The 17,796-nt window shown below is 46.6% G+C and overlaps 1 protein-coding gene across 10 annotated transcripts in view; it reads left to right on the top strand.

The window, feature by feature from the left end:
• Positions 1-17,796, top strand: part of LOC135902165 (bromodomain adjacent to zinc finger domain protein 2B-like) — a 116,891-nt gene that overhangs the window by 19,003 nt on the left and 80,092 nt on the right. For all 10 annotated transcript variants that reach the window (XM_065432094.1, XM_065432100.1, XM_065432098.1 and 7 more), the window contains 5 exons: positions 3,293-3,895; positions 10,201-10,287; positions 13,578-13,830; positions 14,314-14,475; positions 16,458-16,527. In XM_065432094.1, the coding sequence (XP_065288166.1) occupies positions 3,293-3,895; positions 10,201-10,287; positions 13,578-13,830; positions 14,314-14,475; positions 16,458-16,527 (1,175 nt within the window). The remainder of the gene's footprint in view (positions 1-3,292; positions 3,896-10,200; positions 10,288-13,577; positions 13,831-14,313; positions 14,476-16,457; positions 16,528-17,796) is intronic.

The raw sequence follows: 17,796 nt of genomic DNA, 5'->3' as shown, positions 1-17,796 counted from the left end.
TTTGGAAAAACCCTTGGGAGAGATCAAAGCTGGAAAACCACATTGCTCGGCCCAACTGCGCTAGCAGCCAGTCAGTTCGAGGCATTGGGTAGGCAGGTACTCGGGTGCGTGCATTTAACGGACGGTAGTCCACAGCGAGCCGGTAGCCTCCAGACTTCTTTGCAACGAGCACTGGGGCGCTAGTCCATGGGCTGGTGCTTCGTCTTATAAGGCCCTGTTGTAGGAGGTCATCCACACAGCCCTCAATGATCTTCTGCTTCTTCGCATTCACTGGACGTAGCTTGCATCTCACAGGCGCACTGTCCCCCGTGTCAATGAGGTGCTGAGCCAGGGTGGTACATCCCGCAACTGTAGTAAACAGATGGCTAAAGTCATCGAGAACTTTACTCATGCTTGGGTGTAGTTCCCTGGTGCCAGCCTGATGCATGTTCTCTATGCCTGGAACTACAAGCACTTCTTCAAAGAGGCTGTGCAAGTGGTACGACTCTCCATCTTCTATTGCAAGTGCTGTCGCTGGGTCCTTTTCACGCTTAGCAAATGGCACCATGCACTGTGGATCGGTTCCAATCGTCCACCCACCCAACGATACATGTAAAGAGATGCCTGTTGCTGTTAAAAAATCTCTGCCCAGCACAATGTCCCGACACAAGTCTGGCACACACAGGAAGCGTTGATTGCGGCTGCTTGTGGCCCACTTTATTTTGCACTTGAGGGAAGTCGTCGACTGAGACCAACCTGTTGCCAGGCGGAGTGCTTGTTCCTGTGTCTTGGGTTTGGCGCCCGCCTCGACCGCTACCCTTGCCGCCGGCAATCCAAGCAAGCTCACACTCGAGCCTGTGTCCAGTAGGGCCTGGAACGTCGTCCTCCCGATCTGCACTTCCAGGAGAGGCTCCTTGTTGCCGGCCAAGGCCGCTACTTGCAGCGCAGTCTCGTAGGTGCTTGCCGGTGTAGCACCTACCGTCCCCCGTTTCCCGTACACTGAGAGCGGATATGTCCGATCCCGTTGCATTGGTAGCAGCGGGGTGGGCCGCCACGCCGACCTGTAGGGCACTCGCGGGCCATGTGACCGACGCCTCCGCAGCGATGGCAGTTGAATTCTCCTTGGTCACGCGGCTGGTACCTTTGGTGCTGTGACGGCGTTGAGAGATGTGGCGTCCTTGTGGCGAATGCGGCCAATCCGTGCAATTGGTCTCGGTGGTAGGAGGGCTGTATCGCCGCGGGGTGCAACGGCCAGGGGGATGCCGCCGGCGGATACTGGAACGGCGCGGCAGCCGCTGTGATCAACCCTCCGGGTTGTGTTCCCGGCACGCCGGCCACGTTTATAGTCGATTGGAAGGCCAAGTCTCTCGCGACTTGGTCAGTCGGGGGTGGTGGTGGCTTGTACTGCATGCGCCTCCAGAAACGCTCCATGAGACCGTCAGCGGCCTTCGCCAACTCCGCGAGACTGCTGAACTGTCTTCCCTCCACCAGATCCTGGAGTTGCGGGTGCATCTGCCGCAGCACGCGGTCAACCTTTTCCGACTCGGGCACTTCGCCGCCAATCCGGTCGTAGTAGGCCGCGATGGTATAAATAAATTCCTTTAAATTTTCTTGGGGATGTTGCGTCCGGTGCTCCAGCTCTTGTTTCAAGCGGCGCTTCGCGTCAATGGAGGAGAATTCCGCAATAAACGCCGCCGTGAACTCCTCCCACGACGCAAACGAGTTCACGAATCGCCACCACAACTTCGCGTTACCTTCCAGCGCAGCAGGCACAATGTGCGTAAGCCTCTTGTCAGCTGCGACACCGCTGACCAAACAAAACGTTTCAAGCCGGTCCAAAAATTCCTCGGGGGACTGATGGTCGTTGAACCCCTTAAACCTTGGAGGCTGACCTGGCTGACCTCCTGTGGAGCGCGGAGCGCAGTCGCTCACCGGTTGAACCGCCGCCGCCGTTGTCGTAGAACCCATAGGCACTGCCTTGGCCGCCATCAGTCTTTGTCTGACAGCTGCCGCGATTTGCTCGCGTTCCATGGTAGATCCGCTCGTCTGCCCCAGCAGATGCTGTACCAATTGTTCGGGAACGTCCACTGTCTCCATGTCCACGTAGATCCCGGACGAGCCCCCACTTGTCACGATCGACGACACGCCACACGTGGTCCCGAACTACCGCTTTATTTCCCGAACGCCAACCTTCCGCACCACACAACCACACTCCGAGTTCTCACTTTTGCCACTCTCCCCCCGCACGCTCGCGCCGCTGTCCTCTCCGCACTCACGCCACCTGTTCGTCGCTCAGTCAACTACCGTTGATCCCGCGCCTGGCCGCACTCACGCCACCTGTTCGTCGCTCAGTCAACTACCGTCGATCCCGCGCCTGGCCTCCGAGAACCGCGGCTCCTCGTCATGGGTCTTGGGCTGGCTTGCCGCGGGTCTTGCGCGTCACATACTGGTAAACTATTGTAATACATTTATGAGAAAGTTCAAACTTCCTAAACAGTTTCTCTTATATGGTGCAATTGTGACATAATATCCTTCAAATATGAGAGGCTATGCACTACCATCCATAGAGGCCACTGTAGAGGCTACCATCCCACATGATGAAACACTTTTGAAAGAACATGTATCGCCGGCCGGCCTAGAGAGTACTTTGTGTAAACAGATAGTGAGCGTACATAGTGTAGGTTGTAAAAATAATGTATGTTGTGCTAAATTGAGATATGTCGTTTTAACAAGCATAAAACATATTTTTGTGTAAATGTAGTGACTACTTGTGTGGCATTAAAGTGTACTGTACGATCCTCATTCCCAACCAATCAAAACGAATGGCATAAACCTATGCGTCGTGTGCCTTCTACCTAGCATCTGCTGTCAAAAATCATGGGTGTACGGTGCTGTGGAAGGCATGGAAACTGATTGCCGTAGCAATTTCAAATATCTCATATGAGCATCGTCATGTCTATAGTAAGCAAACATGAAGTAAAACAAACATGCATAATTTGTGTCTCGGGTCTCCTTCGAACACACTGCTAAGGTGCACAAATGTCGCTACCTTGGCACTTGAAGCTAGTGAAGGCAGTGCGGTCTACTGGCATCAGTGTGTTTGCAATGTGCTACGGGTGTAGTGGCATCAACTTATTGTTCATTATTATTTTTTTCTGTGCTCACAAGTTTCTGACCGCATGCACCCCACTCTGCCTCATGCTTGTAGTGGCCACCTATGCATCTTCAACTTGCCTGAGTTTTATTGGAAAAACTGACCGCGAGTGTCCACCTCTTGGGAAATGGGTGTACCACATGCCTCTCTCTATTGCAGCTGGCAGATTGCCTTATGCTGCAGCAGCCTTCGTCGTCCCCCTCCCGACCACCATCGGCTGGAGTGGGCCACCTGTCGGGTTCCCCTAGTCTGTTCCCAAGTCCTGCCCATTCCTCCCAGGCAGGATCCTCGTCATCGAGTGGCAGTGGGGCCAGTGGAAGCACACGCCACTCCCCTGCGCCCCCTGCACACTCGGGGCCCAGTAGCAGTGAGACACAAGCTTCCCCTGGTCGTGGGGACGGGGGCGCCATGCCGCTGGACCTGTGCGTGAAGCGTAGTGGTGGTACCGCAACTGGCACTGCGTACTTGTCCCCCGAGGTGACACTGACCCCCGTGGGACCGCCTGCTATGACCCCTGGCCCCCCACCTCCACCTCCTCCTCCACCCGCAGCTCACCAGCGGCACATTCTGGAGACCCTGCCAGCCAGCCTGGGTACCGGTAAGGGTGGACTGTCTCTTGGAACACCCTTGGGAACATCGTCGTCATCGTCTTCGCGGCGGCGGGGCCGAAGACCACGAAGCTCCCCTTTGCTGTCAGACCCGTTGGCATCCGCGAGGGACTGCAACCCCATGGGGCTTCTTCTTGGTGCTTTGGCTGCTCAGGTGGGCAATCAAGCACTGCCTGTGTTGTCCATTTCTAGAACTGACTACAGTCTATTTCCATCAATTCTGGTCAAATTATCCAGCAGGTCGATCTAAACAACAACAACAAAAAAGAGGAACTACACACAATGCTGATTCATAGGTAGGATTCTCCCTGATTCTAAAATGCCCCTCAATCGAACATGAACCCCCTTTTTTATGGATCAAAAATAGGAAACTGGCATTGAAGTGACATTGGAGCTCTTTAGGGGGGACATGGGTTGTTGAGATAACCTTGTTATTTCTTGATCAAATCTGGTAAAATTTCGCATACTCATTCAGTGTTTTGTGTTCATTTTATATATATCTAATTATATTTTGTATATACGTAGTAGTTGCGAAGATAATAATTACCTTCTATTGTTTGTTGAAACAATTAAAAATTACCTGCTAAAGGGAAAGTTTCAAACAACATGTATTTTGATACTAGAGTGCATAAGGATAGCAACGCTGGAAACAGATTCTAAATTGAACAATTATGTGTCATTTTACAGCCCATTGAAGTTCTGTGTTCACAGTATCAATAGTAAGAGCAAATGTACATGTAAATAAAATACTTGGAGCTGAAAAAAAAAAAAAATCTGCTCTCAGCTTTGCATTCTCAATACATTTAGCTTTGTGCTGCAAAATAAATAATAGATCTAGCTGTCTTAGATCCAACAATATTGATACAGAAAACAAGCAAAGTGACCAAAGACCATGTTTTGAGAAAAATGAGAGAAAAGAAAAACTTTGCTTAGTGCAATGCTGAGGCATTGCTATTTACATATTTGCATTCAGAATCGACTTTTAAGCCTCGTAGTAATCTGCTTGCAGCACTTAATTCTTCTCAGATAATTCCTAAGCGAATACTTCGAATAGTAGCAAGTAAGGAAAAAAACGGCAGAGGGCTAAGGTCTGGGATTTATTCAAGGAAAGTAAACAACTTGATTATTTACGAAAATCTACAAATTTTCGTGCAAGAACACTCTCTGTTCCACATGCTGGGGTTTGAGGTGCTCCCTTCTGCAGCTTACTACGGCTCCTGCAGTCGAAAAAAGCCTTTCACTTGTTGTCTGGGTGGCTGGTATTGAAAGATACCTACAGGCAGCTGCAACCAGGGTTGAGTAAAGGTGGCTGCCCTCGCTTTTCCACCACGCAAGGGGATCTTCAGACTGGGAAAGAAGGGGAGCCTTCAAGTACCCAGTAACCTCATCCGTGATTGTACGGCTTGACTGATGATGTGCACGCGAAATGAAGTGTGTAAAGGCACTCCACACAGAGTCTTCTGATTGGTCTGCAGAGCAGGTGCTGTTCTCACTTGTTGCTGTACCATGTTGATCAACTGGCACAGTCTCTTCTACTGCCGTTGTAAGTAGAGTGAATGCCCATTGCTTTGCGGGTCGTTCAGCATAACAGACATCTTTGTACAGTGGAACCCTGTTCATACATTTTTCACCGGAACGGGGAAAAAAAACGTAACAGCCGGGAGAACGCAACAGTGAGGAAAGCTCCAAAAATGAATGAAAAAAGTGCAGCTTCAACTATAGATAATTTATTTCCACAAAGTGTGCCGAGGATTTTAAAAAAGTCTAGAATGGTGGCTTGCCGTTTCTTTCGCTCGCTAGAAATCACCACAGGTTTCTCAATAGCCTGGAAGGCCGCATTGCTGTCAGCGTCGCTGTGAGGTGCGACGTATCTGCGGAGGAGGTCCAGAGCCGCGACCGCTTCTCCAAAGCTGGGATTTGGCAACTCCCCGGCATCATGCGGCTTGTGCTCCTCGTCATCACTGTGCCACGGCAATGGCAACGGGCGAAAGAATATCCGCGGGAAATTTTGCCCTCTTTGGTGTAATCGTGTTAACAATTCTTTAGTATTGCTGCGGAGTGCGCACGTCCGAGGAGCCCGGTTGCGCGCGGCGTGGTGTGGTTTCTCAAGAAATGTAAACAAGAGAGGAGAGCTGGCCCGATAGGCGGAGCAACGCCATGAGCAACGCCAACTTCCGGCTTCACTTTAGCTTCACAAAGAGTGACGTCAGGGCCTTTCCCGAGTTCCCTTCCTCCGTGAGTCGACCCGTCCAAAAACCATGCGTTGACCGTAATCACAGTGATGATAGTGAGAGCACTTTTCACGAATGGCCACTTAGTGGCGGCCTCTCAGACTGGCGTGCGGCTTCTTGCAGTCAGTTCTATAGCCAAGCCCGGCCAAGCGCGGCCAAATCTCATCAGAAGCCAAAATGGCATTTGGATCGCGTTGCCTACTTTCGCCCAGGCGGGTTCGCGGTGCTAAGTTGCGACGTATCATGCAGGAACGTTTTCACAGCTACTACATAACAGTGGGGTTCCTTATACATTGGATCCTATGGAAGCTATGCCGGGACCGGATGAAAACGACGTAGCAGCCGGGAAAACGCAGCAGCCGGGAAAACGCAGCAGCCGGGAAAACGCAGCAGTGAGAAACGTAACAGCGAGGTTCTACTGTATCTAGGGTCGACCAACATTGCCAATGCAGGAAGGCGTGACATCTTGATATCAGGGAACCTCGTCTTGATGCTACGCAAAAGGCTTGAGGCAAGCAGTGCTGCCTCACCACCTTTGGAAACATGTTCAGCTGGAACCACCTCGGTACCCTGCAACAGGGGAATGACTTGTGACAGGGGGGGGGGGGGATATCTGTCCCCAGACAATTCAGTTGTGGCATGGTCAAGTGGCTTCAAGACTTGCACTGCTGCATTCATAAGCTTCTACTCACTCACGTTCAAGTTTGGAACTGCGTCAGATTCTGCAAGTTCTACGGTGATGACCGTACAGAGCTTCACGAGCCTGGCCATCATGGCATGCTCGCTGTTCCATCGCGTCGGGATGTCTTGTATAATCTTGAGAGGGTCCAGCTGCATGTTTCTCTGAATTTCCTGAAGCCGTCCTCGGGCCTTGGCACTCCGTTTGTATCTAGCTACAATCGTTCTGGCCTTAGCACAGAGCTGCAAAAACCCCTACACTTCTCTTTTGGCATCACTGACACACAACTGAAGACACCCTTCAGTTGTGTGTCACACCACCGAAACACTGCACACCACTCCAGGACGACCGCGCTACTGCAGAAGCAAAGTTCCTTCCGTTGTGTGTAACCTCGAAGATCGGCACAGTATCGTGAGCTGGAAGTTCCCACTCCTCGATGACACCTGCGATAAATAGCTCCAGGTTTTCTGCAGCGTGAGAGTCTGTCATCTCCGTGCAAGCCAATGCATGCACGTGTTGCAAGAAGTCACTGTCCATGACGTGACAAGTTACATAAACGTAGCTGTCATTTGCTCGCGATGTCCAACCATCAGTTGTGATTGAAAGCGACTCCACTACGCTTGCAAAAATGTCCCTGAGCTTTTTTTTCATCTTCTCTTTGCTTGATGCGTAGAGGTCCGGAATAATGGCTCTTGAGAACGTTGTCCGAGACGGCACGCCATAATTCGGCATAGCGAACTTCATCATGTCGAGGAAACCTGGTTCTTCGACAATGTTGTAGGAGTGAATACCACGAGCTACGAAGTGAGCTATCATTTTTGTCATCTGTTGGGCTTTTGGGGCCAACGCTTTCATTTTCGGCTTGAAACTGTGGGCTATGGGTGGCTGTTGACCACTTGCTTGCTTGCCCCCTTGAGCTTGGATGGCTTTTCGCATGTGTCTTACTTTTCTTGGTAGTCCATGTGCAAGTCCGGGTGTCTCCTTAAATGCGTTGCCAGGGTTGTTGTCGTACTTGTCAGGGTCTTCAGGACTGCCTTGCATTTAAGACATCGAGCTTCAGTTCCTGGTGGAATCTTTACAAAAAAGTTCCAAATCGGATTGCTGGCTACATGCAAGTCCCCCATGGTGCTCTCTGGAGTGGTCCAAGGCGGCTGGGATTGATCAAATGCTGTCGCGGCGGAGACAGAGTCGCCCACTAAATGCAATCGACCACACAACCACGCCAACGAGATACGTTTTTGTATGCCTTTGTTCTAAGTATAATTCTGTTTTCCTGGCTTGGTTTGGTTTGGATTGGATTGGGAAAAGTATTACTGAATCCAGAACCGAAACTTCCAAAAACGCATTCTCCCTACTGCGTGCGGCTATTCGTTCGAGCCAAGTACTTCGAAAATTCTAAATAACAAAATTCGGATCGAAACGAATATCGAATAGCGCAGTATTCTTTCAACTATTTTAAGATATCAAATATTCGCGCGCACGCACACACACGCGCACACACACACAGTAAAACTTAGTTAAACTGTACCTGCTTAAACAGTAGTTTCGCTTTAAAAGTACTAAAAGTCAAATCCCCCACTCAGTGGCCATTGAACATAATGTGTTTTATATCAGCATAAATCGTACCAGCTTATTGCATACCTATAGGTTAACACGTAGTGTTTCCACTTTTCGTCGCGCAAACATGCCGGTGCGTGGTCTCCATCGGGCGGCGCGGCAGAACAACAAGCCTCAGAGATCAGCACAATGGCTCGAAGTGCCCTGTGCGTTTGCGCATGAAGCCACATCAACATCAACATCATTTTGGCGCCGTGCCAGAGAGCGTTGTGGCGTCGTGCAAGCGAGAACTCGCGTCATGCCAAAACTCGGATAAAAAAGATGCCGAGTGCTGGCTTGGCGTCTTTTTACCAGTCATTATTTGGCTTTTGGTAACTTTTAGACCACATGCCATCATAGTTTCTCTTTTCCTAGTTTTTTCATTGTAATTTAACTAACTTGTAATTAAATTGTAAATTAACTGTTGTATGTCGGTGCTCGTGTGTGTCGTGTCTACTTCTCATCTTCATCTTTTTGTGAGCCAAAAGCTTCAATCTTGTTTAAAGTGGCAACGAGATATAATGCATTTGCAGCATATTTTTACCATGGCATTGCCCAGTTTTGGTGCATCCATTGCATGCCATGTGGTAAGCACACTGCATTCATAGATGATATGCATGCCATGATGTATATTTACTGTGATCAATGACTACATAGAGCAACTTGCACCCAGACTACACTGCAGTCGTCACAATGTTTAACATGCATGTGCTGAGACCGGGTGATGCTATGCTGTACAGTCTTAGTCAAACGTTCCCATGCTGCAGTGACCATGCCCGGAGCAGCCACACTCTCCTGTTGCGGCGTTGCCATCAGTGTCGCTCACTGACGCTTGCCGGTTGGGGGGATTAAGGAGGGTGAGAAGGAGTATGGTTCTGGCTGTCATGCTGTGGTGTGGCAAGAACTAGTGAGCTGTTTTGTATGCCCCTTTGTAAGTCTTGCCCTCACTGAGAGCGCTCTGCACACGAGAGAGCAGTGATCCTGGTGATGTGGCACTTCGCCAGGAGTGTTTTCTCAATATCTTTGCGCTCCCAACAGAGCGCCCAAAAGCTTTTTCACACCACTTGTGTTACCTTGCCGAGCCCACGTTTTGGGTTCGAGCATATATGAACAGCGAATTTCGATAAACAAAATTTCAGTTTTGTTTGTTTTACGCACCAAAGCTACACCTGGGCTATACCAGTGCCGTAGTGGAGGGCTATGGATTTAAATATCCGAAGCTTCTGAGGATATTTAATGTGTCCTGAAATCTCAACACACAGGCTTTTTTTTTTTTCACCTCCTTCAGAAAAAGAGCTGCTGCAACCGCGATTGAACCCACGTCCTTGGGCTTGGCGTCACAACGCTTTAGCCAGTAAACCACCGTGGCGGATGATTTGGTAAACAAATCCATGCACATTGAAGATCATTTAAAAAATAAATTCAGGAGACCACTACTAGCCCACACGCGATAGGAACAGGCAGACTGACACAAATGCTGAGGTTGGTTCCCATTACAATTGCTATTGCGGTTTAAACCCAAGATTACCTCACCAGAACACCCCGGTCATGCGGTTAATCTTCGCGGTACCAAACAGTAGGCAAGGGAACATGACGACATCACTTTGGCGGCAGCTCTTTCATGTCCACAGCGCATTCGTGCGGTGGGAGAACGAAAGGTAAAAGCGCAGCTGAATGCCATACTAGCTGACGGGCCACTTTATGATCACTAAGTGTGCGACGGCGATGAAATGAGAGCGATGTTCCTTCTCGCTGTCCTTTATCCCTGAACCAGCGAGCATCTGCAAGCACCGTTGATGGCATCGCCACGGTAGTGCAGTGTGGCTACTCCGGGCACGGTCGCTGCGGCCTGGGAACACTTAACGAAGACTGTACAATTATTGGAAATAAGTTTCATGTGGTTGGCACATAAATGTTACATTTTGTAGAACAATACATCTGTTTTTGTTGCAGAATGCTAAACTGTCTCCTAGGCAACAAGAGTCGTTACAGAGGTTCCAACTACTCGCATCCCAAGGTTATAAGTCAAGAAATAATGCCGTGAGTTGAAACATCATCCGTTTTGTACATTTTGCCCATTTTTGCTCGTGTCCTCATGTAATTTGTATGGACATGTCAAGAGAATGGAGTGCCATGCGACTCGAAATTTGACTTGCTGACAGACCCTTTTCTTTCTCTCTCTTGTAATGGAATTTTTATTTCACGACAAGCATTTCAGTTTACGGAATCTGCATACATGCATCACACAACTGTTTTTTGTTCTTGAACTACTTAGTTAAAGTGCCCCTCACCAGGTCTGGCCATATTGAGCTGACAAGCACAGAGCATACAATGCGCGATAACGATTATGTCTGCAAAGTATTGCATTGCTACGTGCCGGGGAAAGATCTGAAATTTCAAACCGAATGCTGCTTGCCCTTCTCCACGTGGCAGCCACGCTCCAAGCCGGAGGATGGCGTACACGTGCTAGCGCGCCTACGTACATGTGTTTGTTCTGTGACATCACCCGTGGTGACACGTGACTTCGAGAATTATTCAAGGCAGAATCTATTATTTATGTAATATGTTGCTTGAATAGACGAATTAAAGCTTAGAGAAATAATAAAACACACAAACTGAATGTCTGCATGCTTTTTGTTTTACTTCGCACTGCAGCAAGAGAGATGTACTTCTGTTTTGTCTGCTTGTTCCCACGTCGTGAAGTTACACGCGCAGACACCAAAATTATGTAATTTTCTACCGTGTTCCAGCACGGGATCATGCTCTATGATCCTCTTGTGCCTGCTTCGGTTTATGTGTAGCTTCGACTTATACCGCTAGTCAGATGTCCTCGCGCACAGTGCACAAAATCGTGCGCTGTGCGAAACGAGACAATCTCAGCAGCTCGCGTTCGACATCATCAGCGGAAGTGCGGCAGACCACAAAAAAGTGAGGAAAAAAAATAAAATAAATAAAGGCGGGGCTTATGACGCATGCGTCACGCGATCCTCGAGCTCCGGTATGGGAGAATGTAGGGAAGGAATTTTGCTTTCAGAGGCTAGACGGGGCAAGTGAAGAGAGTGTCTATGTTTGCGGTGAAGCTCACCTTGAAATCATGGGTTCGTGGCACTGAAATATTTATATCTCGGCTATTAATATGCCGATTATAAAAAAATTTTGCGGCAGAACGCTCCCTAGAGGACACGTAACAACTCCCAGCGTATAACCAAAGTTTGCTGTGTACCCTTAAGGGGTCCTTTAATTGTGGCTACAAAACATTGTCATTTGATATTTTATTTTCTCGTACATTTAAGGCTTTATTTTCTCATATATTTAAGGCATTTGTATTATGACAGCTTAATGCAAAGGAGTGAGCAAGCACAACATTCTATATTTACGTTGAACAATGTAATGCTATAGCCACCACTGAAGGAACAAATAAAAATTGCAATATTTTGCAAAAGCTTTCCAGAATATAAAAGGCTGGAACTGACAAATGATCTTGACATTACATGATCTGCATTGTGGTGGAAATGAAAAAAGAAATGCTTTATGTTAATGAAATAAAATGCATTCATTATCACAAACCAGTTAGCTATAGTATGCTATGCTTTTAGCTTAACAAAGGAGCGTTGGTCGCATTCTATGTGCATTTTCACGCTCTTCAACTTGTACTAGTATGTGTAACAAGCTCACATTTACAAGTGCTGTTGTGGCAAGAATTAAAATGGCAGAACATTGGCACTTGTCATTGCAGGGTGGGGCACCTAAAGGCTCACCCACAAAGAGCACATACTGCATGTGATCTCAAAAAGTAGCGGGGATTTGAATAGGTCACACATGCGAAAGCATGAGTGAATGTTTGAGCTCTTTTGTATGTCAGCTGCTGTACACAAGCTATACTGTAGATTTCTGATAATTTGACTCCATTTAATTTTTTGGTTAACCCTTTCAGGCGCTGTATACACAATTGGGTACACCAAGATTTCGCACCAACAGCAGAAGTATTGATGAAAGTGAAAATATTTAAATTGTGTTGCATACATCTTGAAACACTTCTGATTGGAATGCTACTGCAAGTTTGAATAACAAGCGCAGAATGTTTTAGTAAAACGAGTGCGAAGGTAGGCGAATAGGTGTTTTTTCTCATCAGTATGTCATTCTACCTAGCAGGTTGACTTCTTTCATTGTTTTTCACAATGTTTTGCACCGGGCATTATTTCCAAGTGGCTTGGTAGATGTTTTTCAAGCCTGCTAGACATGAAATAGTTCATGTTTTTGTATTTGTTGATGTTCCTGTAATGAGTTTTCACATGGAGTCCACATCCTGTAGATCTGACATAACTCTCTAAAAAAATTCAAAATTCTTAAACTTTTCTGCAGCTATATGCTTTTTATGATTCTGAAGAAGTACGAAATGCGATGAAAGTAAGTTTTCAAACAACAGGATTAATTGGCAAATAGAAGTGTTAATGCAATCCCGAGAGAAGGTCTCGTACGGCATCCATGCATTTCTGTGGGCCCAAACTTTTGTTATTTCGATCCTAAAATTGGTGTTCGCTGAACAATTTGAACCTGAAGAGTCAGCGTGCACACGCCTGACCCCTATGATGACCTCAATAACAACCCCTTTAGTGGCAGTGTCTGTCTCGGCAGAGCTTAGGGGACAGTGAGCGTATTGAATACATGTCATCTTCCATATGAAACGCCTATTTTCGGCCTTCCCTAAGGTTTTCAAGCAATAACTGCAGCTCACAATGTGTGATTATGGTATTTACTCGATCTTAATGCGCGCCTTGCCTTTTTTTCCTAGAAAATTGGGGCGAAAATTGCCTGCACCAAAAGCACCTGTGCGGTGTTACCGCACGACACTTAGTGCAGCGAAGCTGACTTGAAAAGACCGTGCGGCGAAGCTGACGTTCAGAAACCGGCCGCTATTGTGCAGAGCACATTTTTTTCGTGTTAAAAAGTTCTGTGTGCTTTTTTAGATTTCTACTTTGTTCTGGAGCTTATTTATACGTTAGTTTTCAACTTAAGACACATAGAAAGGGAGTGCATGTTTGATTTGGGGACATGTTAGATTTTGGCAAATATTGACGAATGAATTGGTGGTGTGTTTTAGTATTTTTTATGCATCTTGTTTAATTTGAGCTGCCGGATAATTCAATCAATTTTTTCGATCTTATCGGGGTCAAAACAGAAGTTGACCGTATTTTACTCAGCTGGTCACGACAGAATTGCCTTGCGTCTACTGTGGCCTATTTATCATGTTCCAAAGATGTTGCCTGGCCCCTTTAAACTCCATATTGGAATCAATCTAGAGTGTCGTGTTGTCCGTTGCTTCTGTGCAGTTGTCCAAATCGGGGCATGAGGTTTCTACTCCCGAGTCATCACTGTCGGCGTCCCCAGGAGGTCGTCTCGGGTCACCGTCCATGTCCCTGCCCCCACCACTTGGTGCACCTTCGCCCCTGTCACGTCCTCCGAGTCGTGATGTACCGCAGCGCCAAGGGACGAAGCGCAGTTCCCCTGATGGCGAGGCTTCTAAAGATGTGCACCGGCCACGCTCCAAGCGGCAGGAGGTTGAACACAACGCTTCTGTTAGTGGTGCGTTTTTCCAATATTGTTTACTTTATTTTTAATGATTGGAGGAGATGAAAGCTCCATCAGTAGAGGGAGAAGGTGGTTCTCAAGAGGAAATACAGTCAACCTAAGAAAAAAGAATAAAGTGTTGCCGAAGGACATTTTTAAAGTCCATAAAGTCAGAAAGTTGGAGGAATGACTAAAGTTAAAGAAACTCGTCAAAGATACCAGAAACCGTTACATTTGTGAGTCCTCTGGACAGTGGTGTTATCAATTTTTATTAGAATCCTATGAAGTTTACATGGTGGGTGACTATGGTTGAACCTCAAAATAACGAACATGGATATAACAAATTATTATTTATGATGGAATAAGTCTAAAATGTTTTTCAACGATACCAGCATGCTCATTATAATGAATATAAGTTAGACTGTATTGCTCGACTTGTTCCAGTTCCTGCAGCATGTGCTTACTGACTGTCACATTCATGTTGTGTGCCTTATCCAGCCGATTCATCTAGTGACTCGGAGTCAGCTGTGGGCGACTCCCGTTCTATGAGCGGCACGTCTGACACAGAAGACACTGAAAAATCTGCTGCGGCCAGCACATCTAGCAGCATTCCAGCTTCACTGTCTGAGAGGGTGTCCAAACGTCACACAGACGATCATGGTGAGATTACCTACTTGCAGGAAATAGCACAAGGCATATGTGACCGGCATTTACCAACTCTCTCTTGGGCAGATTCCGAAGTCTGGCCTGATGCAGATTATGCTAACACAGAGTTGGATGCTGACGTTTGAGAGCGAAGCCTCAATGTAATATCGGTCACCTTTACCTTGTTCTTTGACAGAGTTCCAATAACCATGCTACAGTGCTAATTAAACCTTTTATTTTTTCTTCTGGGGTTTTACGTGCCAAAACCACCATCTGAATATGAGGCACGCTGTAGTGGGGGACTCCGGATTAATTTTTACCACCTGTGGCTCTTTAATGTGCACTTGTTACATGTTACATAGGTGTTTTTGCATTCCACTCCAATCCGAATGCGGCTGCTGTGGCCAAAATCGAACATACGGACCACATGCTCAGCAGTGCAACGTGATAGCCACTGATCTGCCATAGCAGGTCTTCAATTGGAATAGCATTGGCTAGGGATTAAAAAAAAAAAAAAATTGCTGACCGATAAATCAGAAACCGATAATCCAGACATGCTCGGTAATTCGGACAGCTTCGCGGCACATTCGGAGCCGCGAGGTGACGTCACATAGCAATTGCGATTATTTATAGACGAGGCGCCCGACCCGTAGTACTGCTAGCACAAAAATCAGTCTACGGTACACCCCACGCACCGCAGAAACGCGCGCCTGCAGAGGAGAAGACGTGCTTCACTGCATGCCTAATAGGTTTCTCTGGATGCACTGCATCAACAGCTGTGGCAGTAAAATAAAATGGCCCCAACCTAATAAAGAGTGCACAAAAAATAACTTTGTTCTTTGCCCTCATCACTTAGACAAAAAAAAATGTGAAGTCGTTTATGTGCTGAGAAGCTTGTTTCTGCTCATGCGTATTGGCTCAGCAGGCTGTTTGCAAGCTGTAGAAAAAACCAGCCAGAAAATGCTCCAGTGAGTGAAGCTCGCGTTCCCGCGAAGCCACCTCAGTCGCCTGCGTTTGGTGAAGTTTACTCTCAGCAAAGTGGGGGCGGCACGCTCCAGCGCTGTAGCAGACAACACGAAGCACCTCCCCTAGGACCCTTCGCTCCTGCGCTGCTTCGCTTCGATGCATGGCCACACCGGACTCACTGCCTGCTCCGTGAAGCGATGCCATGCTGAGCCGTGTTCACCCTAAGAGTGGACGACCTTGTACAAGAATCCCCCCCATCACAAAACACACCAAAGGCAACAAATTTGCCACCTTTCAGAGGACTGAAGAGAAAGTGAAACTTTGACAGCCATTTTCTCAAAACACTTTTCTTTTTCACCTTTCTGTTCAGCTTTCGGAGCTGATTTCTTACTGTTTGGCCTATTTTGACTCAGATTTTTCTTTTTTGTCATGTTCCTTGGGTTACAGTGCAGGTCGTGGCATTCTTGCTTTTCTTGTGTTGACTTTTCATAAATTTATGATGTAGCTATTTGTTCTCCCCAGAAGTGTGCTTGATGCAAAGGCAACATAAAAAATGACAGCACTATAAATTTGTGTTGTGAAATAAAGAAAGCAAGAATTTCACAACCTTCAGCACACATTTAGCTATGCAGCCAATACTCCATTAACCTTCCACTGCACTTATCAAGCTCCCCAGGCCGCCCAAAAAGTGCAAAGCAGAAAAATTTTGCGGAATAAGATGTTCTGGAGGTATCGCTCTGAAGATTTTATAGGAGCATCAGGGAGGCATTCTAAATATTTTTTTTTTCATCAAACCCTATAAAGAAATAAGTGGGATTTTGAAAACCAGGTCCCCTTTTAAGTTTAGAGCAAAATCTATTTGCTGGCAGCTTGAAAATGTCCTCAGATTGAATGAAACAAGATAGAAGGGTAATTATTCATGCAACAAATTTTTAATGGTGAACTTTCTAAACGTAATTTTTTTTGCCTAGATGGATGTGTTTTCACATATGGTGACACATATTAACAACCTGCTTTGCTTTCGATTGCAGAAGGCATGACAAAGCGGAGACGATGCTATGTGACTAACGAACGGGAAGCCAGAGTCCCTTTGGAACGTGGGTAAGCATTTTGTCTGACACTGAAATTAAAGTTACTACCAGTGATCAGAAATTATTGGATGTGTTGCATTAGCGCTATATACACCCAAGATGAAGCCTCTATTCGATTTGGTAGATAACAATATGAAGATTCCGTGACCTCTGAAGAGGGTTTCCACAGTGAGATAGTTCTGCAGTGAAGGCTCCTTCTAGAATTTTATCACACTATGTTACTGACACGCAACATGCTCATACACGCACACACTGCTCATTGATGGGTGCATAAAGAATCAAGTATGCAGGTTTACACATTGTTGCATTGAGACTAGTTGCAATTTCTAAGTAACCTGTAAATTGATTTTCGAATTTTATTACCCAATGTCCCTGTACATTATTTACTAGCTTCCTATATTGAATTTGCATTGCCTTGTTTTATGTTCGTTAGTGTTATGAGTGTTTCTATTCATATGATCAGGGTGTTTTTGTTTCACCACATCTCACCACTGCTGTGTTTATCTCTTTTTCAGTTTAGTGACAGGTTTAACAAACCCTACACCCATCATGCATTAGTACTAGGAAAGGTCGGCATGAAACAAAGAAAATGAATTGATCTTGATGTTTCAATTGTCCACATCTGTAAACAGTTGCTAGAAATTGAAGTGATAGCCATAACACATTGGTTCCCTGTGTGCTGTTGTGATGAGCTAATGTGTGGGATGCATTATGTTCATGCTAATGAGGACGCTTATAAATGTATCGGAAGGAACAGGCTTGGAACTGCTGTGTTGACATAGTCAAATGTAGACATATTAGGCTCATTTACTTTCATGGCCAGCAAGGCATGATTTTTGTCTAATAGAACTGTAGTAAATACCAACAAGGCACTTTCAGTTCCGAAGAACAGCGAGTTTCAGTGCGCCATTAAAAAAAGAAAAAGACGTAGCATGGAATGTGCTGGAGTTGCGCTGCGCCCCTGCTGCTTCAGGTTATATTGGTCCCATATTTCATTACAGTCAACTTCCGTTATTTGAACCTTAATGGGATTGAGAAACTTTACTGAATTATCCAGCGGGTCTAATTAAACAAGATGCTTAAAAAAACGTCACAAAGCTGATTCATATGGCAGTGTTTACCCAAATTAACCCTTTCAGGGTCAATGACGTAAATATACGGTGCCGTGAACAAGTCCAAAATGGTCGATGCCGTATATTTATGGTGCTGTCTGCACATTTAAGAGGCGCGCCAATTTCCTAACTTCTTCTTGCGTGTGCTGCCACTATGTGGGAATACA

The sequence above is a fragment of the Dermacentor albipictus genome, chromosome 4, assembly GCF_038994185.2.
Source record: "Dermacentor albipictus isolate Rhodes 1998 colony chromosome 4, USDA_Dalb.pri_finalv2, whole genome shotgun sequence".
NCBI lineage: Eukaryota > Metazoa > Arthropoda > Arachnida > Ixodida > Ixodidae > Dermacentor > Dermacentor albipictus.
The sequence above is the reverse complement of the archived record's forward strand: the minus strand, read 5'-3'. Positions and strand labels throughout refer to the sequence as shown.